At 35.2% G+C, this 23,254-nt stretch overlaps 1 protein-coding gene across 1 annotated transcript in view; it reads right to left on the bottom strand.

Moving 5' to 3' along the window:
* C6H1orf87 (chromosome 6 C1orf87 homolog) overlaps positions 1 to 23,254 on the bottom strand; it is an 81,315-nt gene that overhangs the window by 6,232 nt on the left and 51,829 nt on the right. Inside the window, exons 9-11 of the mRNA XM_049775247.1 lie at positions 12,661 to 12,725; positions 6,822 to 6,898; positions 2,835 to 3,036 (exon numbers count right to left, since the gene is read on the bottom strand). Of these exons, the coding sequence (XP_049631204.1) occupies positions 2,835 to 3,036; positions 6,822 to 6,898; positions 12,661 to 12,725 (344 nt within the window). The remainder of the gene's footprint in view (positions 1 to 2,834; positions 3,037 to 6,821; positions 6,899 to 12,660; positions 12,726 to 23,254) is intronic.

The raw sequence follows: 23,254 nt of genomic DNA, 5'->3' as shown, positions 1-23,254 counted from the left end.
CACCTATTTTTTTTTGGGGGGGGTCACACCCGTGACATTCAGGGGTTACTCCTGATTATGTGCACAGAAATTGCTCCTGGCTTGGGAAATCATATGGGAAGCTGGGGATCGAACCGCAGTCCATCCTAAGTCAGCCTCATGCAAGACAAACACCCTACCACTGCTCCACTGCTCTGGACCCCCTGGCACCTATTTTTAAATTTTTTTTGTGGGGGCCGGGTAGGTGGCGCTGGAGGTAAGGTGTCTGCCTTGCAAGCGCTAGCCAAGGAAGGACCTCGGTTCGATCCCCCGGCGTCCCATATGGTCCCCCCAAGCCAGGGGCAATTTCTGAGCACATAGCCAGGAGTAACCCCTGAGCATCAAACGGGTGTGGCCCAAAACCAAAAAAAAAAAAAAAAAAACCCCAAAAAAAATTTTTTTTGTGTGTTTGTTTTAGGGGTGACCACATCTGACTGTGCTAAGGGCTTACTGTGCTCACGGTTCATTCCTTGTGATGCTTGCAGGATCACATGTAGTACCAAGGATTGAACACAGATTTGCATGTGCAAGGCCAGTGGCCTACCTTCTGTATTATTACCCTTCCTCCATTAAATATTTGAGAGAAAACTGACAAAGAACATTTAATATACCATCTAAGTTAAGGCATGCAATATAATTATTCAATGCATATATATTACAAGTTGCTGACCACAATAAGTTAACGCATCCCTTGCTGAACATATCCATTTTGTTGTTATTGTGATGAGTATGTTAAAGCTCTATCTTCATAGCAAATAGTAGAAACAACTGTTAAACATATTCTTCCTGCTGTATATTCAATTTTCAGAACTTATTTTTTTTTTTTTTTTGGTTTTTTTTGGGTCACACCCGGCGGTGCTCAGGGGTTATTCCTGGCTCCATGCTCAGAAATTGCTCCTGGCAGGCAGGGGGGACCATATGGGACGCCGGGATTTGAACTGATGACCTTCTGCATGAAAGGCAAACGCCTTACCTCCATGCTATCTCTCCGGCCCCAGAACTTATTTTTTAAAAGCACTTGCCTTTTGTTTGTCTCCACTTTTCCTAACAATCACCATTCTGTATAATCTGTGTCCATGAGTTTTATGTTTTTAGTTTCCATGTATAATATGCTGACAATTTATGAATCTCAGTGTGTGATTAGATGCAGCACTTTCAGTCCATGTGCTTTGAATCCATTCCTTCTTTCCCATACCCCAGGTCTCTGACTCAGATCTGGATTTCATTCTCTTATTTGGACTTTATAATAGTCTTTCCTCCCTTTCCTGCTTTTAATTTATCCTTCCTTCAACATACAGTCATTAGGGGATTACTTTGCTGCTTAGAAACTCTTGATGTTATTCACCAACTTTGAATTAAATTCAAATTCCCAGATCTGGCATTTAAGGACTTTCTAAATCTATAATTAATAAAAATAATTGTAAAGTATGATACTTCAATAAAAATGGCAGTACAAAAAACTTTTCTAGATCGGGTTGCATCCTATCTTTCTGCCTTTGTCATTTAATATTCATCTAATAACCATTATAGTCTTTCTAAATCAAGCTCCTTAAATTGAGTTTTACTCATAACACAGTACTTGGTTAACCTTCATTTTAAAATTCTTTCTCATGAAGGTTTAACAACATTCCTATGCATAAAAATTGTGCTTTGGACTGGCACAATAACATAGTGGGGAGGATGTTTGTCTTGCACGAGGCCCACCTGGGTTTGATCCCTGGTATCTCAGATGGTTTTCAAGCCTGCCAGGAGTGATGTCTGAGTACAGATCTAGGAGTAACCTCTAAGCATCGCCAGTCGTGGCCCAACATCAACAATAAAAACAACAACAACAACAACAACGAAATTGTGTTTTATTTATTGATACCACACCCAAATTTTAGTGTTACTTCTGGTCTGTGTTCAGAAGTCATTCCTAGCCATACTCTGGGGACTAAACAAAAGGCCAGATGCTTGCAAAGGAAGTGATTTTTCACTGTATTCTCTCTTTTTTTTATGGACTTAATTTTTAATAACCACCTTCATATTGATAAACTTTTCTTCAGCACCTCTTCATTAGACATTCTCCATTCATTTACATGAAGACCTAACGACTGCACTTTTATAACAGGTTCATTCATTTACCGACTAAAATCATGGTCGAACAGAAATGTGAAAAGGGTTAAGGATAAAGAATAATATAATTCAGTGATGATATATTAAAAAGTCCCCCAAATAAAAATGTTAAATATGACTGCTAAAAATCTTTGTGTACAAAAATAAGGTTGACCTAGAACTGTTTATGAGAATAGGAGTATGTCTTGGGTATGAAAAGAAATGTTGAAAAAAAAAATAAAAAAACAAGAAAAGAAATGTTGGCTGCTAATAAGTAGACAAAATTTGGAGGTGGCAGTAAGTAGGATATTAGAAAAGAAGCTGACAGTTCAGGTGAAGGGCATAGATAGGAAAGGAATCACCATAGAATAACTAAGGTTCATTTTAGGAAATAAATTAGTCCTTATATATGTAGGCTATCCTGAGTGAATATACATGAAAAAGGGCAGTTGAGATATTATAGTGGGTAGGACCGTGCCTTCTGTGGCTGACTCAGGTTTGTTCCTCACCATTCCATATGCTCCTCCAAGCCTGCCAAGAAAGATCTTTGAATGTGTAGAGCCAGGAATAAGGTCTGATCATCACTCGGTGTACTGTGGTGATCAGGACTTACATAAAAAAAAAAAACAGAGAGAGAGAGAGAGAGAGAGAGAGAGAGAGAGAGAGAGAGAGAGAGAGAGAGAGAGAGAGAGAGAGAACTATCTTCTAGTTTCGTACTTTACCTGTGTTACTCAGATCACACAAGTAGAGGGCATTTTCTAGCTTTCTGAACCTGTCCATCCAAGTCACACTTTCCTCAGACTTCTTTACTGGACTCACAAGAGGCTGGGAGACTGGCCTCATCTTCAAAGAATTCATTGGATCTTTGGTTAGTGAAGACTCTACCAGAACTTTTTCTGGCTGCTGCTGCTCTTTTGGAGTTTCCTACCAAAACAATACAAGCATCTTACTGGCAATACATTCACCACTCAGACATTCTCTAGTCGACTGGCCAAAGGACAAGGCCACACAACATGCAAGATTTATTAAAACTCCCTTTGAAAAGCTGAGTCGGAGTTTCAAAACCTCAGTGCCACAGACCCATATCTGCCAAGTCTTGTTTTATATAAACTATTATGTTGAATTATTTTTTGAGAGAAGGAGAAAATCCTGATTTTTGTTTAGTTTGCATTTCTGATTTGTCACTGGATTTTGTAACTGATGGGGATTTTCCATGACATTCTACTTTGTTTTTTGTTAGTAAGTTCCACAGAGGGTAGACTTGAGGCAATGGTTATACTTTTGTGGTGGAAAAACATCTGGATCATTAGTGTGAAGTTCATGACAAAGAGTGACTAAATGAATGATGATATTATCTTCAGCTCAGGGGCTCATTCCAGGTACTACAAAGCACCTCTTTACTGCTCACTGAGGTCTTGAGAGTGGAAGTAATTTACTGGGATGATAAAGCCAATAGAGGAGACAAAACTGAAAACAGGGTGTAGAAATTATTTTTGACTCATTTGGATATCTTTACCCTATGTCCAGACCAAAATAAAAAATATCTTTTGGAAACCCCTTTGCCTTGATTTGTGGATAATGGTGAGGTTCTGAGGGTCAATGTGAGGGTCTAAGGATAGGTCATAGTAGTGCTGGAGATTCTCCATATTATCCTTGGTACAGTCCTCAGAACTGTATCCTCAAATGCTCAGGGGAATATGAGGTGGCAGGATTTAATCTAGGTTAGCTGCATGCAAGGAATGCACCTTAACCCCTATGCCATCTTTTAGCCTCTGAAGATGTTTTCGAATAAATTGACAAATGAATTGTAGTCATGCCACATAGGCCAGATAGAAACAATAAGCTTCCATTTACTGGCCAATCTAGCTCTACATTTTTTCCTGCAGAAGGAATTGCTTATCTTTCTTATCTTTTTGGCTGTGGAAAGAACCGCATTCTAACAGCACACTGTGGGACAGAGCATCCTGAACCAACATAGACCAAAAACACACACACTGTCAAAAAATCTTAGGAAAAAATACAGCTGAGTGGAGATCATTCTGTGATTTTTCTAGGAGAAGTTGAAACTTTTAGGTTTCTATTTTATGAACCAAAATTAAGAGAACATAGTCTGAGAAAAAGAAGAGATGGTTAAACAGAGAAAGAGATAGAGACAAAGAAACAGGGACTGTCAAATAGAGATGCATACAGAGAATATAAAGCTGAGAGAAAATATCAAAGAAAAGAAAAAAAAGTGATGGAAAAGAAGGAATGATAATCCTGAAGTCTCTGATTTGAATTCATTACTTCATTTTGGCACTTACACAGCACAGCAAAATGCTTTATTCCTATAATAAATACAACTGGTAGAGTTAGCTTTTTTAGCAACAATCCAAGTAATTCTAATGGATCAAAAATTAGTCCTCTAGGGCCAGAGAGATAGTATGGAGGTAAAAGTGTTTGCCTTGCATGCAGAAGTTCGATGGCTGGAATCCCAGCACCCCATATGGTCTCCTGAGCCTGCCAGGAGTGATTTCTGAGCATAGAGCCAGGAGTAACTCCCGAGTGCTGCCGGGTGTGACCCAAAAACAAAAAATAAATAAAAATAAAAATAAAATGAGTCCTCTAAATTTTGTTCCTCAAATTATAGATATCTATAACTCTCCAAATTTTTTTTGCTTTTGTCTCAAACATCTCACATATAACCTGTGAAAATGTTATCGTTTTAAATAATAGTAATTACAATAAGAAGCAAAAATTTCAATTGTTACAAAGCATGGATTAAGCTACAGGTAGGGAATATGAAGAATTCTTTTGTTTTGCACTAGTAGAAATTGAAGCCAATTGAAACTGTATTTATATAGCTGACTAGTACATTTTAAGAGATTAATATCAAATAATTTTACTTCAATAAACTCATGTGAGGAAAAAGATGAAAATTTTTATAAAGTATATAGAAGAATGATGTCCTATTTCTTAGAACTCTGAGTTACATAAGAAATTAGCCAAAAGCTTTAGATAATAAACCCAAATCGATGCTAATTTTGCACATTTTGGTAGATAGTTTTAGAGTTCAAAAGTTGTTCTTGAATTTGAGAAGTCGATTTCAAATTACTTAAAATTTTTCCACATAGATTTTTACTATGAGATTCTTCAATGCTATTTGTTGATCACAGAAGACATGGAAAATAGAATGCATGGATGTAAATTGTACTTAAATAAGCATGTAAAAAAGTCAATCTATTAGCCAATAACTAACTAACATACCTTCCAGTGTTTTGATTCAATCATATCCAGGTAAGGTTCAAATATTTTGCTTATCATGTTATATGACATAAGTCCTATTTTTGACTTAGATTATTTTCATCCTGTGTGTGTATTAGTCCAACAATAAAAATGCCTTCATACAATCCCACATGCTATTATTTCTGTTGCACAAACCTTTTTTGCTACCTTGATTATCTGGGCTCATATCTATTCTTCAAAATCCAATTCAGCTCATTTCTTAACCTACAGGAGTTATGTAGTTTTTGTGCCCTTTTCCCTAGATATGTTAACTGTTAATTGAGTATTCCTTGCCATTACCAAAGATCTGGAGAATAGGCTTATGCAACCATTTGTTATGTATCTCGCAGATTGGCTAAAGGTTCAACACACAGGAGGTTCTCAAGACACGCTTACAATGTGAACAGTGAATGAATGAATGATTTTCTCTGGAACAACAGAACATTTGCTTTTCTAATTTTCTCCTTTAATGCTCCTTTCTAAAAAGTGAGATAATAACTGCTGCCTGTATAAGAATGTGATAAAAACTCAATTTTTGCAGAAATACAGTAAAATTCTCATACAAGCAATAAAATAAAAGAGCAAAGTATATTTTTTTATAATCTTATTCACAACAGACTTAACACTCAAAAAGAAAAGCATTTGCTGTTGTTTCTTGCATGGCAAAAGGCTTGCCAAAATGGATACTATTTTCTAAAATATTTCGAAGTGTGAAGTGCATGAAGAGGCCTCCCGTCATTTAAAGATGAATTATGTTCTAATCCGAGCATTAAAAACAACAACAACAGAAAAATTCAGGCTGTTTTTCAATTCTGTCTGCATCTTCTCCTGGCTAAGTTCTGGGAATATTAAAGTGAGTTTTAACTGCCTGCCAGAATTTATTTATTCTTTTAAAATCGAAGAGCCCATTCCACTTAAAAATGGTATGTCTTCAGAAAAGGTCACCCTCCATTTTTGGAAACTGGACTTAAAGTGCTAAAAGAAGTCTCATTACCAAACTTTGTTTTGCTGGCAGTTGGTAGACTGGGCATAGGCTTTGGAAGAAGCTATTTCCAGCTCTGTACTCAGGAGTGTCCCCTGGTGGTACTCAGGGGACTACATGCAGAGCAGAGATTTTAACTGCAGTTGCCAGCACACAAGGTATGTACCTTATTTATACTTGCTCTATCTCTCTAGCCCCCTACTTTGTTGGGTTGGAAGGCATGCCCATTAACATGTCATGAAAATCCGTTTCTAAATGCAAACCAGCTTGGGATGGAGCCAACCCACTCTCTTGGAGTTGTTCTGCCTCTCCAGAGAATCTCCAAGACCAATACAGACTAATATTGAGGCTGAGTGAGAAAAACTGAGTGAGAAAAACAAAATCTTTTAAAGTAGATTTAAGATGGATTGGTTTGGATGGAGAAACTTTTTTTCAAGACCTACTAACCAAGGTGCATACTGACCATAGTCTCTTTAATTTGTGGCATTTCAGGTTCTTCAGGAGGCATGGCAGTGGCTTGAGTTTCCTTTTCTTTCCTTCCTGAAGAAGAAAAATAAATGAAGGACTCAATTTTGTATTTTAATTAAACACATGCACATGTTCACAACAAACAAAGCAAGTACAGGTATTCTGCTCTCTTGCAGATACTGAATCAGGTAATAAGGACCTACTGTTCAAGGATCTGGGATCAGTAGGAACCAATGGACTTAAAAAGGGAAGGCAGATGCTGAATAAACCCCAAATTATTTCATTGCAGACTGCTGTGAAAGAGACTGAGAAAAATCATGATAGTATTTAAACTGATTTTCAAGATGGAGGTGGGAGAGGTAAAGGATTAGAAAAAGTTTCTTTGATAAACTGACACTTTAACTGGGGACATGAGTGATAGACAGGTGCTTGCAGGTAGAGTGGCTGATGGGGATATGGTTGGATTGAGAGTTCCAGAGTAGTGACAACTCGCAGGCAGCTTTGAAACAGAAATTTTATGTTCTTCCTGCAGTTTGATTTCTCTCTATACACCCAAGAGAACGAGGCATAACTTTTACTTCTCACTCCCTTGCTCCTTCCAATGGTCAAAAGGTCCTGGCTGGCATAAGATTGGAAGAGTATCTATCAATAGGGGATTCTGGTGCCCAGGCTCTGCAATCCTCATGAGTAGAAGAAATCAACTTAAGATAAATAAAAAGACACAAAAGTATCTGAAATCCTCTAAAGCTTTTTATGGGTATCTTCATCCATTACTATTTCATAACTCATCCTTCATTTGCTCAACAACTCCTTTGAGTCTTAGAGACTTATCTATTTTACAAGACCACACAATGATCCCACATAAAGTCCATTTCAACATTTAGTGCATGATTCAAACATACCAATAACAAATACATAATGTTTCTGAGTTGAGACTCACTATTTCCAATAAAAATGTTTCAAACAACAAATTTTCAAAAGAAGTTGGAGGATTAATGCTTTACAAGTTTACATAGTAGGCTAGAGTTGAGACTCAGAAACCAGAGAGAAGCCTAGGGTTCGAGTCCTTGCTCCATCCTTTTTCAGTTGATTTTCCTGACAGATTGCTCATTCTTTTTGTGTCTTGGCTTTTACTTCTGTAATATGGGGACAGTGATAGGTGATATTGAGGATTATTTGTACTGAGAAATAGAAATCAAATACCAGTACCCTAGCAAGAATTTAAATACTTAACTATTAATTGTGTTATCTATAAAAACTGGTTATGAAAATATATTCCTAGACAAGAATAAAAGGTTCATGGTTTGTTTTTTAACATGACACCATGAATCATTATGAATCTTCTGTTTTTCATAGTGGAGAAGATATGATTTCATTATCTTCTCTGGATCCCTGCATTCGGCATTGGAATAAAGACTCCATGTATGAATATTGACTAGGATGAATGACCATGTGCCCTAACCTGGAGGTTCCTTGGAGAAGAGAATGTTTTGCTGTATTTCTTTATCCTTCAAAATAGAATTTGGATCTGAATAAGTATAACATGAAATAGATGCTCAGTGAGGATCACAAAAACATCTAGGTTAGCCGGTCCTTTTCAGGAAGATCTGGTTTAATTCCATCAAAATTTAGGTTGTCATGGAAACCCATTATCACTTACTTGCTGCAGTTCTATGTTTGTTTCTCCCTCTATGTGGCGAAAAATACTCACAACAAAATAACTTTCTGTTTATTGAAGGTGAAAAAAGATCAAATTCCCCCAAACCATAGTGTTGCGCTGTCAATAGAGTCTAACTGCAGTACAGATAAAAAGATGTATATTGGTGCAGAGCTGAATGTTGATCCTGAATCTTTCTTCCCTCTACAAATTGCCAATTTTGGAATTTTAATTTTGTCAGCTGGGAGGAAACGTTGTGATTTGTGCTAATGTGAAAGAATCACTTGTATAAATTACTCAACACAGGGAACATAATACAAGGTGTTAGTTTTATTGTATTATTGTTGTTTTATGATTGTAAGCAAGTATGTTTCCCCCGGAGAAGTGAGGGTAACATGAATGACCTGCAGTTCGGGGGGCACTATTCACAAGCGTTGCCCCTTTGGAATGAGATCTAGAACTTGGAGTATTTTCCAGTTCATCTCTCCCTGCTGTCTGCACTTCGAAAAGAGCCATTAGGAGAAAAGAACCCCAGGCCTCCTGGCCTCTTTTAAGTGTCCCATTCTCCTTCCTAATACCTATAAGCATATATAAAAATATAATGGTTTGCACATGTAAAAGCTGTTTAAGAAACCTGAGGCAGAGCTTATTTTTTTCTCTCTAAAACAGCAGGAAGGATAAATAGTAACCATCTGTCTAGTCTGCCAGTGCAGAATTTCTACTGGCAGACAAACAAGCCAAACTGGGTCCTAGAGATTTCCAGGTGTTGGAAGGCCAAGTTTTATAAGGTTTCCAGTGGATTCTGATAGCTACACAGCCAGCCAGTCCTCCTCTGCCCCCACTAATGACTTGAAATTGTGGTCATCAGCACTGGTTGGTTAAAGCTCCCACCTGGGTAGCTTTAAACATTTCCCACTCTTAGATGTTACAGCAGACCCATTACATCAGAATCTCTAGGGACTAAAATTCAGCTCAGAATTCCTTAGGTAATTCTTCAGAAATACAGAGACTTCTAAAAGGAAGCCAGGATAAAGGACAATGAGATTAAAGAAGCAAATGATTTTTTTGGACCTAATGAATGAAGATTTTGTGAGGTAACTAATATGTTTTAAATACATATATTTTATATATGTACATATATGTATACGCCAGACATCTTTTTTCAAAAATTAATTTAGATAATAACTTTAGAAGTAAAATTGACTACATTTTATCTCTTAGAATACTGAGACTATGAAACATTTCAGTTAACTCTTAAAAGTATAGAGATGTGTTTACTCTATGATTTGATTTTCTCAAAATCTTTCATTTATTCCACAAATACTTGATTGCTTCCTATAGCTAAGCACTATTTTGGCTCTGATAAACAATGAAAAAGACAGACTCTTCTCATTGAATGGATATGTCAATGATGAAGAGTATAAAATAAATACATAAAATAATGCCAAGTTGCAATTAGAGATATTGCTATCCCTAATGCCAGTTATTGGGTAGAAAGCAATGACAGTTACTATTTAAGCCATGAAATTATCACATAAACTATAAAGTGATACCAAATAGAACCCTGAATGTAAAAGCAAACAAGCAAGACTGAAAATAAATATCTAGAGAAAAGAGCATTTTAGCCAAAAGACCTCAAGGATAAAGGCCATAGAGAAGTGTACTGAGTCCATTCAAGCAAGAAATGAGGAGAACCTGAGCTATGAATTATAAAATGGGGTAAAGGCTGAGGAAAAGTATGTTAAGTGTTCACAGAGTAGAAGTGCATGGGTCATACCTCATAACTGAAGATGATCTTTCCTAAAAGTCCCATGTTCATTCCTTCTCAGAATAAATCAGGTTATCTCTGTTAGACATTTCAAGTGATAACAAGATTTTTTCTGGGATCACTTCTCTCTTCTCCCAGTGGTATACAGTTTAGCAGAATTGACTGAGTTCTAAGTCCAACTTATTTTCTAACTAAAGACTGTATGTAGTCTTTAGTCAATCATAGTCTTGCTTCAAAGGGGGGCATAAAACTAGATCTGTGCCTCTGAGATTAAAGAAAAAACCTCTGTAGAATCTTAGCTAGAAATTCTTTGGCCTTCTTTACAGACCCTCCCTAAAGAGTGCTGAGATATAATGACCATAGTTCCTAAATTTAATTTTCTACTGCTAAAGAAGTTCTATGAAAAACTGGGGACCACCATGTAGACTCTGAAAATGATGCCAATACAAAAGTAGATCAGAGAGTCTGGAAGAAATTAGATTCTTGATTTTTCTTAAATGATTTGATTTATACCTATGAGTCTTTCTGCTGTCAGATTTCTCAGTCAGATAAACCAAAATCTCTTTATTGTCTGAATGCTAGCTTCTTAAATTCTGAGTTGTAACTCCATATGGAGTCACATAACTGAATGTAGAAATTTATTATCAATGGATGCCTTGATTTTATATTTTATATAACCAGGGCTACTCGAAACTTTCTCGGGGGGGGGGGGTGGAAGGCATCATGAGGGGAAAGTTTAAGAAGCCCTTTCTATACCAATGGATATTTTCTACAAGTTTACTCTAAGTAGTTTCGAAAAGAAATGATCCTGGAAACATATTTACATAACAAAAAGAAGGTAAAACTCTTAATCATTTTTCTGTGTTATTATGAGAATTAGGTGTTCAAAGAATGTCTGAGTTTCCCTTGAGGCTACGATTGTTCCCCTATAATTTCCCCCATTAGCATTCCAACTCCTTGATGTTGGCATCATCTTCTCTCCCTTTGTTATTATTACTATTTGTAATTAAAAGATTTTATCCATGAATCCTAGTTGATAATCATAATAATACATTATCTTATAGATGCAGAGAACTATACCAATTCTTCCAACAGTGATTCAAAAATCTCTACATAATTATGATATAAGTCCATTCCCTGTTTCCCTTCAACCTTTCAGTTACCAGTTATTGATATATATCTCGGGCTTTGTTTCTAGTGGAAATGGTCTAATCCTTTTCTTTTATTTTTTAATACTCTGCTCATGAGAGAGATAATCTGGTTTTTAAATATTTTTCTGACTCATTTCACTTTGCTTGATACCCTGTAATTCCATTCAATTTGCAGAAAATTTCAAAATTTCATGATATATCATAGTACTTACTGTGTGTAATTATATACCTATATCCATCAATCCATATATATATATATATATATATATATATATATATATATATATATATTCACACATACACATACTAAAATTTCTTTAGCTAGTCACACAATATTGAAAACTTGGGTTAATTTCATGTCTTGGCTATAATAAATAGTGTTGCACTGAATATTAGTTTACTTCTATCTTTTTGTGTTATTGGATATAGATTTCCAGGAATGGACTTATAAGGCTGAATCTAAAAGCTTTGAGTGTTCTCCAATTTGTTTTCCACAGAGTCTGAATTATGCAACAGCCCCACCAACAGTAAATGAGATTTCCTTTATCACCATATCCCTGATAGAACTTACTTTTTTCAATATTTATCATATAGAAAACTTCTATCTCTTAATGACTTGGTTATTTACTTCATCTCTAACTATAGGGAAGATATTCAAGTAGGGTCCATACATTATTTTTATATTAATTTTAGCTGAAATATCTTGCTAAATTATATTTATAATTTCCCTTACAAATATCTCATTTTAGGTAGCTATCTTATTTTATAGCTGTATTATTTTGCTAACCTATTATAATTTAATTAAATAACCCATAAAATGTTTTCATAACTTCCATTTTATAGACTCTAAGTAGGATGAATTATGAGATTTCTAGATGTAAGTTATTTTATTAATGTATAAATTATACATATTTGTATATATAATTCATATTTATTTATAAAACATATATATAAATATATACATATTATAATTTATACATTATAAATTATACCAAATTCTTGAATAAGTATACTGTATTTATCTTAAATGATTATCATTAAAGAATGCCTCATAAGAAAATAAGCCGTGAAGAATTATGCCTTTTATGATTCAATTGGCTCAAAAGAATACCCATCAATGCAATTTCATTTTCTTTTTCTTGTGTGTATATGTGTGTGTTGAAGAATTTACATTTCTTGCGGCAACAAGATGAAACTCAACAAGCAAAGAACTGGAGCTTAAAAAGCAGTTTTCTCAAGAAACAAAACAATTGCTCACCTGTGGATAAATCAGATGACAAATCAGAGGAAGCCCTGCTCAACAGTTCAACAAAACTCTGCCACCTAGAAAATAAAAGAAACATAATATTAGTAATCAATATTATCATTTTGGTAGAAAGTATAATAAAGTTAGAAGTTTATATTGGTAAGAGATTTTGAAGGGGAAATCTCATACTTAGACTATACAAAGTGCATGCAGGAAATAGAAACCTATTTAGGTATTTGTACTACGAAGAGTTTTGATATATGGAATAAAGTGCCCATAAAATTATTGTAAGGGCTGTTAAAATGAGACTTGGTGACTTATGCTTGCTCAGCAGATTTAGTCCAGAGTCCAGGAAACTGCAGGAAATTTGCATTGATGTCTGCCATGAGAGAGAAAGAGAAAGAGAGAGAGAGAGAGAGAGAGAGAGAGAGAGAGAGAGAGAGAGAGAGAGAGAGAGAGAGAGAGAGAGAGAGAGAGAGAGAGAGACAGAGAGACAGAGAGACAGAGAGACAGAGAGACAGAAAAAAGTGATAGTAAGTTAGATGATAGATAGAAGATAGATAGATAGATAGATAGATAGATAGATAGATAGATATGCTGATCAGACAGCATGAAGTACATTTTTGTTACTTACTGAGTCATATCTTACAGGAGTTAAGAGTTGCTACTATTGTAGAAATCCCTGAGCACAGGTGGGTATACTGCACCCCCACTCCATAAAATAAATATAAAACAAAAAATGATAGAGCTGCTATCAACTACAGGAAAACAAACACATAGATTGTCTGTTTTACTGCTTCAAAATTTCAAATTTTATGCCATTTCATCTCATTGATGAAACCAAAGTTTTGAAACCTTGGTGCTGACAAAGCTTTGGGAGTGTTTTTAATTTTCCCAATTATGAATTATTGTAACATGGGAAAAACATAGAATAGATAGAAATAGGTGCTCAGTTCAGCTTGACAATATTTAATGAAGTATACAAATAAAAATTACTATGAGCAATACTATATGTGTATGTGATTAGCAGGGAGTCATTTAAAGCTTAAAAGTATTTTGAGAAATTACTTTGATCATGAAATTGTTTTTACAATCATCCCCAATTTATATTAAATACATTTTTCTCGATTAATGAACTATAATCAATATCTCAGTTTCTTTCCTGTTATAAGCTACAAACTACCATGTTTAATTAATATCTATTTATAACTTTTCCATTAATTCCTCTTTCTGCATCTTTCATTAATTATTGGTTATAACTCCCTTCTTAAAATTTATTTTTCCAATGTTACTTGATGAACTTTCAAAATATTGAATTTTTGCTCATGTTAGCAAAAAGAAGATTTTATTTTGAGCAAATAAATTGCATCTTAAAATATTTTTATCTCCTCTTTCTCATTAAAAGTCAAGCAAAAATAAAGAGTAAGCTATAAGAAATGTGCCTCATTATTTGGAGAAGAAACATTTTTATCTCTTTTAAAAATGTGCCACTAGACACAATTGTTTTGTTTTAATTGTTGCTAATAAAACCTTAAATAAATTTAAAATTGATCACAATTGAAGAGTCACTTGAATAATAGAGAAAATATAACCACCATTTCTGCATTACGGGGGTCTCAAACTAGCGGCCCATGGGCCACGAACGGCCCTCCGTACAACAGTTTGTGGCCCTGACCTAGAGGGATCTTTTTTTGTTTTGTTTTGTTTTAGTTGTTTGGGTCACCCCCCACCCCCAATGTTCAAGGCTTCCTACTGACTTTGCACTCAAGGATCACCCCGACTTTGCTTCCTGCGACCTGCAGGTAAATTGAGTTTAGGACCCCAACTCTTGGCCCCAGACTGAAGGAAGGACAAGGTACATCAGTGATGCGAAAGAATAATAGAGTTAAATATCCCAACCACAGGGTCAACAATACTGAAATCATCATATCCAAACTTTAACAATCAAACTTAAAAAGATGTCTATCAACCAGGACGGATGGTGGTTTAAATCCTGGCGTCCCATATGGTCCCGGATTCCTGCCAGGCGCGATTTCTGAGCACAGAGCCAGGAGTAACCCCTGAGTACTGCTGGGTGTGATCCAAAAAACAAACAAAAAAAGATGTCTATCAAGATGCCACGTTGGGGGTGAGAAGGTAGGATAACATTGGTTGAGGAAAGTTGACACTAGGGAAAAGATTGGTACTAAAACATTGTCTAAAACCCAACTGTGAAAAATTTGTAAATTATGGTATTTTAATAAAATAAAATTAAAAATTAAATATATAACCACCAGGGTTTCACATTAGTTTGAAAATATAAATCGATAAGGTATAGATCTTCAGAACTATGAGCTATAATTCTATTAGCTAATAGGTATTCAGGACTAGGGCTATATCAACTAGTAGGCAAGAAAAATAAAGTTAGAAAACTATATACTCAAAATATTAATAATAATTTAAAATGTACTATTATCAAACATATGGAAATAAATCTGAACAGAAGTATTCTCAATTTTTTACACATCCAGAAATATATTTGCAGAACTTCTTAGGAGGTCAAAGTTTATGCCTCAAGTGTCTTGAGACCCTTTGAAAAACAATAAAACCTCAGGTGCATTAATATTTACATTGTATAACTTTTATTTTTCAAAGCTGTCAAATTTGAGAAAAGGCCTCTGAACAAAATGATGCTCATCAAACCTCCTGCCCTATCTGGACTCTGTGGGGGAAAATTAAGATTATTAAACTTGGATCTTGTCAAATTTGGATGCTGTAAAGCAGTATTTTTAAGCCCATTTCCAAGTATGACCCTGTTATGACCTTGCGTCTATTCTATGGATCCCCTTTTCAGCAGGTGGCTCCCTAGTCTTGGGCTATTGTTCCCTATTGACTCAATTTTCACCTGTGATCTCTTGAAATGTCCTTGGGGCTCACAGGAAGTCATATGACCCCTGTATGAAAAACAATTGTATAGAGGATTTCTGTGACCAATAAAATCTTTAAGATCTTTTTAATAAAATGTATTCCTTCTTCCATATTTTTTACATTACAGTTATACCTAAAAATCTACTGACAACTTATAAATGAGAATGGGCTCTTGTTTCCAAACAAGATCTAGAATCCAAATTATAGGAACAGGTGTTAAAATTTTATGCTTAAATTGGAGACTGCAGCATGGAAAGCACATTTATTCTGAGTTCAGATTTTAACTTTCAATTGAATTTAACAAGTAAAAATGACGTTTAGGCCATGGTTACTTTGCATTCTCTTTGTAATATAATGTAGACTATCAAATAAAGATTCGCTCATTTTTAGTACAACCCAACAAATAAATGTGTTCCTTGAATTCCCTTGGTATCACAATCATCTGGTCCTGATACTTTGGGCAGGTGACAACCTCAGAATGTCTGGAGTCTCATGTATATACTTGGTGCCTCATGTTGGAGAGAGGTGGGATCTTTGAACTTTTCATCACAACCTTGGGTTATCAGACCCTAAAATGGCATAATTTGTACATTAGAACATGCTGAACTACCTGGGGCCTCCCTCTCTCTGCTCCAATTCACAAAATATAAAACGTTTTGCATGTACAGATATTCAAAGCAAAGTAAAAACACATTGAATACACAAGATAAAAGTAGTTTGATAGAAAGTCTTTATAATCGTGCTGGAGCTGGATACTTTAATTTTCTCGGTGATTATTTTTCTCGGTGAACTTTATATACCATACATTTTTTAATTATTTTTCTCGGTGAACTTTATATACCATACATTTTTTAAAAAGAATTTATGAAGGGCCCGGAAAGATAGCACAGCGGCGTTTGCCTTGCAAGCAGCCGATCCAGGACCAAAGGTGGTTGGTTCAAATTCCGGTGTCCCATATGGTCCCCTGTGCCTGCCAGGAGCTATTTCTGAGCAGACAGCCAGGAGTAACCCCAGAGCAACGCTGGGTGTGGCCCAAAAACCAAAAAAAAAAAAAAAAGGATTTATGAAGAATGGTCCTAGTTACCATTCATATTTCTCCAAATTTGATTTTTTGCTTGCATTTGTGTCTTGACACATTTGTATACCTTCTTCTGCTTTCACATCTTGCAACTAGTTCAGTTCCACCAAGTTAAGTTGTAACATCCTACAGAAAAGATAGGTCCATTGTGACCCCCAAGATCATAGGTTATGCCCTGATTTGAAGAGTTTGCTTATTCTTCCTCTTCCTTTAAGAATCCTATAAACTATTCCCATAGAGGGGCACAAAAATATACTAGAAATATAAGGTAGGTAAAATATTCCAGAAATAAATTTTAGTCTCTAAGGAGTGTATTGATGAGGCTGCAATGACAGAATATCAGTAACTAAATTGTTGGACAACAGAACTTAGTTTTATTAGAATATTGGAGCTAGAAGTTTAAGATCAAAATGTTAGAAATTTCTTTTGCAAATTACTCTCTTGCAAGTGCTCTCATTCTTTATGTATTATCATTTGCTTTTTTTTTTTTATAAAAAATCTTTATTTCAACACCTTAATTACAAATGTGATTGTAGTTGGGTTTCAGTCATGTAAAAAACAGTTCCCATCACCAGTGTGATATTCCCATTACCAATGTCTCGAATCTCTCTCCTCCCCACCCCACCCCTGCCTATACTCTAGACAGGCTTTCTACTTCCCTCATTCATTCACATTGTTATGATAGTTCTCAATGTAGTTATTTCTCTAACTGCACTCATCACTCTGTGGTGAGCTTCATGTCTTGAGAGGGACCTTCCAGCCCTTCTATTGTCTCTGAGAAATATTGCAAAAATGTCTTTTATTTTTCTTACAACCCATAGATGAATGAGACAATTCTGCATCTATCTCTCTCTGGCTTATTTCACTCAGCATACTAGATTCCATGTACACCATGTATAGGAAAATTTTATGACTTCATCTCTCCTGATGGCTGCATAATATTCCATTGTATATATGTACCACAGTTTCTTTAGCCATTCATCTGTTGAAGGGTATCTTGGTTGTTTCCAGAGTCTGGCTATTGTTAACAGCACTGCAATGAATATCGGTGTGAGAAAGAGATTTTTGTCTTGTATTTTTGTGTTCCTAGGTATATCCCTAGGAGTGGTATAGCTGGATCATATGGGAGCTCAATTTCCAGTTTTGGGAGGAATCTCCATATTGCTTTCCATAAAGGTTGGACTAGATGGCATTCCCACCAATAATGAATAACAGTTTCTTTCACTCCACATCCCTACTTGCACTGCTAGTTCTCATTCTTTGTGATGTGTGTCAATCTCTGTAGGATGAGAGGGTACCTCATAGTTGTTTTGATTTGCATCTCCCAGGTGATTAGTGATGTGCCTTTTGGCCATTTGTATTTCTTCTTTGACAAATTGTTCATTTCTTCTCCCCATTTTTTGATGGAGTTAGATTTTTATTTTTCTTGTTAAGTTCTGTCAGTGCCTTGTATATTTTGGATATTAGCCCCTTATCTAATGGTTATTGGGTGAATAGTTTCTCCCACTCAGTGGGTGGCTCTTGTATCCTGGGAACTATTTCCTCTGAGATGCAGAAGCTTCTCAGCTTAATATATTCCCATCTGTTTATCCTTGCTTCCACTTGTTTAGAGAGTGCATTTTCCTCCTTGAAGATGCCTTTATTCTCAATGTTATGAAATGTTTACTTATGTGTTGTTTTATATACCTTATGGTATCAGGTCTGATCTTCGTACATGGTGTTAGTTTTTGTTTTTTTTTTTGCAAGTATCTAACCAGTTATGCCAACACCACTTGTTGAAAAGGCTTTCCTTGCTCCATTTAGGATTTCTTGCCCCTTTATCAAAAATTAGGTGACTGTATGTCTGGGAAATATTCTCTGAGTATTCAAGCCTATTCCACTGATCTGAGGATCTGTCTTTATTCCAATACCATGCTGGTTTGTTAACTATTGCTTTGTAATACAGTTTAAAGTTGGGGAAAGTAATTTCTCCCATATTCCCTTTACCAAGAATTGTTTTAGCTATTTGATGGTTTTTATTGTTCCAAATGAATTTCAGAAGTGTTTGATCCACTTCTTTGAAGAATGTCATGGATACACTTAGAGGGATCACATTAAGTCTGTACAATTCTTTGGGGAGTATCGCCATTTTAATGATGTAATTCCTACCAATTTATGAGCAGACTATGTGTTTCCATTTCCATGTGTCCTCTCTTATTTTATGGAGAAAGGTTTCATAGTTCTCTTTGTATAGGTCCTTCACGTCTTTGGTCAAGTTGACTCCAAGATTTTGAGTTTGTGTAACACTAATGTGAATGGGGTTGTTTTCTTAATGTCCATTTCTTCCCTGTTATTATTGTTGTATAAAAAGGCTGTTGATTTGTTTGTGTTAAGTTTTTAGCCTGTCACATTGTTATATAAATCTATTGTTTCTAGAAGCTTCTGGTAGAATCTGTAGGGTTTTCTAAGTATAGTAATCATGTCATCTGCACTTTCCGCAGAAGCGAGTACATTCCTAGGTTTTTGTGTGTCCAGACTTACTTTTTGTAACAGGGCAACAATCAGATTCTCTTAAGGATATTATAAACAGTCCCAAGTTAATTTATTCACCTCATTAAAGGCTTTATTTCCAAATCAAATCATATTCTGTACTACTGAGATTAAGAATTCAATATATGAATTTGGGGAATGAAGCTGTGCCTCAAATAGGAACAGAATCAAATAATTTCAAATATGGACACAATTTTCCTAAGGTAGAGCTAATAAAAACATATGCATCTGTTATGTGGAAATAAATATATAACTTTGCGACTGTTGGGTTCATATAATGAGGTATACTATCCAGAATATAGCCCAATGACTGTCCATGTGAGGGACACATATTAATTTTGATGCTTTTAGATCATCAGGTTAATCTAATTATTATTTAACTCCACCAATGAGATGCTAATTCAATTGCATCATTTTTCTTTTTTAATCTTCTTGAATTTTGTATTTCTTATCATCGTCCAGTTAACTGGAAAATACAGACTTTCTCTTATATCTAAACATTGAATTATTACATCCATAAATATATTCTTTTTTTATTTGTAAAGCACAAAAATTAAGGTTGAAAGCAATTGGTTACTTGACTAAATTCCCAATGACTTTAGAGTCCAAAGGATCTTCTAAATCCCTGTCATATTAGAGCTTATAGTATTTCTTCCTGAGGGAGGATTAGAGGTAGCTAAACCATTAATAAGTCATTTTCAAAATCTTAATTTTTTTGTACCAAACCTTCTCCTGGAGCCCCATACTCCCCATTTTGTATCAGAATACCACTGTTCTATGTCCTGGAGGAGAAATCATGTGATACAGAGCTCGTAAAATCTGAAACTGTGTTGAATACTAAGTCCCAGGGTAAATATGGACCCTGGAACTCAAGCAGCTTATTTCAAGTCACTTGCATATCTTCTATTTTATCTGCCCAACTTTATAGGGCATGTGAGAAGAGCAATAAAATGTCAAGACACTCAAGCTAAAGTCTGTTGTTGATTTAGCTTTATATCATATTGGATTTTATCATTTGAATGGTAATTACAATGGACAGGAGAGAGAATAATAAAGTGTTTGTCTTACACACTGCCAACCCCACTACAATCCCTAATGTCATTCATGGGTCCCTTAAGTATCACCAGACATGATTGCTAAGTACAGAGCAGTCAGAGTAAGTCCTAAGCACAATCAGGTTTAGCCCAACTCACCATCAGCCTCCATACTGAAATTAATACAACTTCATAGAATTCACCTTCTGGGAAACTTGCAAAAATTTTCCAGAGGTCTGACTTTAACAACTGAAATTGAGCAGAACTTCTGGAACCATAATGAAAGACTACATCCTAGGTTCTAGGTTCTGAGCAAAAACCAAGACCTCTAAGTTTAGAAGACTGATTACAGCAACAGTGATGGACCAGAACTTCTAAAACCATAAAGAAAGACTCTATCTTAGACTTTGTCCTGTGCAAATACCAAGATCTCTAGCTACAGTGGCCTGATTTTATCATCCACAACTGAGTAGAAAGTTTCCTGGTGCCATAAAAACACCTTGGGGTGTGTAAATGAGTGTGTATTGTGCCTGTTCCCATAGCAGTATGCTTCAAGGGTGGAGAAATCCTGTATCTTTTAGGTCAAGGGAATTCCCTTTCTAATTTCCCCAATACTTACTGTGCCTATGCAAAAAATAAATAAATAAATAAACAAATAAATAAATAAAAAGGCACAAAACCTTGCAATAATTGTTCTAAAAAGTTAGTATTTATGGAAAACAGAAAAATTGTGACATGTACATTACAAAGATGTTATCTATTTATAATGACATTAATTTCATTAGCAATATAATTTTTATAATAACTATTAGTATTAAAATTACCATCATATGAATGAAGGCATTTTCAAAGAGAAGAGTGAAGCTAATGAACTCTTAAAAATCAGGGCCAGTTCCCAAAAATCTTACAAAAGGGAAGACTCATAACACATCACTAATATGATACTTCTTTTCAAATTCCCACTAAAAAGTGATTGCTGAATCAGACACCTCCTATTTCTTTTATCTGTTAAAATCCTCTAGTTGTTCCTGGGATTTCCAACACAGTCCTTTTTCAACCTAATTGCACTCTCAATAATGGACCAGATGTGTATGATAAGTCCTACTTAAGGTTGGGTCAATTGCTCCTCTCTATTTACCAAGCTTCCCTCACAGTCACATTATTCATCCATTTCCCCAACACAATTTGGCTTGTGTCTGTATTTTACACAGAGTTTGAAGCATTTAATTTTGCCAATATAATTTTAGCGTATTAGTTTGCCTCCTGTTCTCTTTCTGCCCTCCTTAATTACCATTTATTGTAAAGTCACACAGAAACATTAAATGCTAATTCTGACTTCCATGCTCCTGGCCAAGAACAGGCATAATGATTTCCATCCAACATAACCTGAACTCATTTTACATCAGGGTGATTCAGAGTCGAGATTTGAAATCGCAATCAAGTCTTTCTTTCTCAAAATCGCCTTACCCTGGCAGTCATTCACTAATGTCTCTCTCTGTGCTAATTGGTAGGCAAATGGCAAAATCACAAAATCTGAAAGTTAAAAACAAAACAAAGCAAAGCAAAGCAAAACAAAAATAACCCCCAACAACTTTGCTACAGCATTGGCAAAATGACTCTTCTCATCAGTTCCCGCAATGTGACAGTTTTAAGAAGGAAACACAACTCATTTTCTTCAGTTAGATGGGGGCTAATCCCACATCACCATAATCCCTCCTGATGTTTTATTGATTCTAAAGGACATTTAATCAGGAAGCAGCTCGGCACTAGAATCCTGCTAATTAACAAGCGGCTACATACCAAATGGGATCCCAATTGAACAGCAGATTAATGGACAATATGTACTAAAATAATGATTTGAGCATTCAGCTCCTAAAACGTGTGTCTAAATTGCATCTGTAATCTCTCAAGGATATAGGTTTGCATACAAATCTCTAAACAGACATATTTAATTCTACTCAAGAAGCTTTGTCCAATGGCTGTTTGGGAATGAAATAAATTTACCACTTAGAAATATAATTCTTCATAAAATGATCATAGTTCTGATGACTTTGAATGTTCAAATCAGAGATAGGTAATGAAATAAATTTGTTTACTTCTGCTGTGTACATAAAATGAGAAATTGAGACTATAAATGAGATTATAAGTAGCCCTTCTTCATTCTCTTTTGTTCTTATATTTCTGATTCTTATCTTAATTTTGAATCCAATATTTTAATCAAATATTTATTGAATTTTATTGATTCTCTACTCTGCTGTTACCTACCTTTTCTCTGCTTTTAGCTATTCTACTCTCTCTCACCTAACAAGCCCCCAATCTTGTAAAGAAGGCAAATTCTTGTGTCCAAAGTTGGGCCAATAGAAATTCATTGACTAACATTAATCTCATGCCATCACTTATTTAATAATTGCTGCTACCTATAAATATTACCCTTGGTTCTTCAATATAAAATTATAAAATGTGATATATAATATGACTTATCAGTTGTTTATCTGCTCCAGATCACAAGCTTCAGGAGAAAAGCTTTGTTTTATTCACATATTCCTAGTTACTAGAGTAGAGTTTGATATGTAGTAGATACCAATGTGAATAAAAAAAATGAGTTTGTTAGATATGTTCTGTGCATCTACCACATATCAAATACTGGGTTACAGGATAAAGTGAATATGATCTGAGGGAAATAATCATGGTCTTTGCCATCATGGGTTTATTATCTAGACATTTAGCAAACAAGTTATACAAATATATATATAATTATAAGTAATTCTAAGAAATTAAATAATTGAGTACGTATAGCACCAGGAATGATTTTGATGAGATAGAGAGAATATTGTTTAATTTAACTGGGTTAAATTCCTATGCTGCACCATCAAAAGTATTTTGAAACTATATTCCTTTCCTAGTTTAGTTCAATTCCACACATACTCACTGAATTCCCACTCTGTATCAGGGACTTCTCTAGATACTCAGCATATGCCAAAGAATAATGCACAGATCCTCCTTGAACTTGGCAATGGTATCTCAGAGCGTCAAAGCATGACAGGTAATAACAAAAAAC

This window comes from Suncus etruscus, chromosome 6 (assembly GCF_024139225.1).
Source record: "Suncus etruscus isolate mSunEtr1 chromosome 6, mSunEtr1.pri.cur, whole genome shotgun sequence".
NCBI classification, from domain to species: domain Eukaryota; kingdom Metazoa; phylum Chordata; class Mammalia; order Eulipotyphla; family Soricidae; genus Suncus; species Suncus etruscus.
The sequence above is the reverse complement of the archived record's forward strand: the minus strand, read 5'-3'. Positions and strand labels throughout refer to the sequence as shown.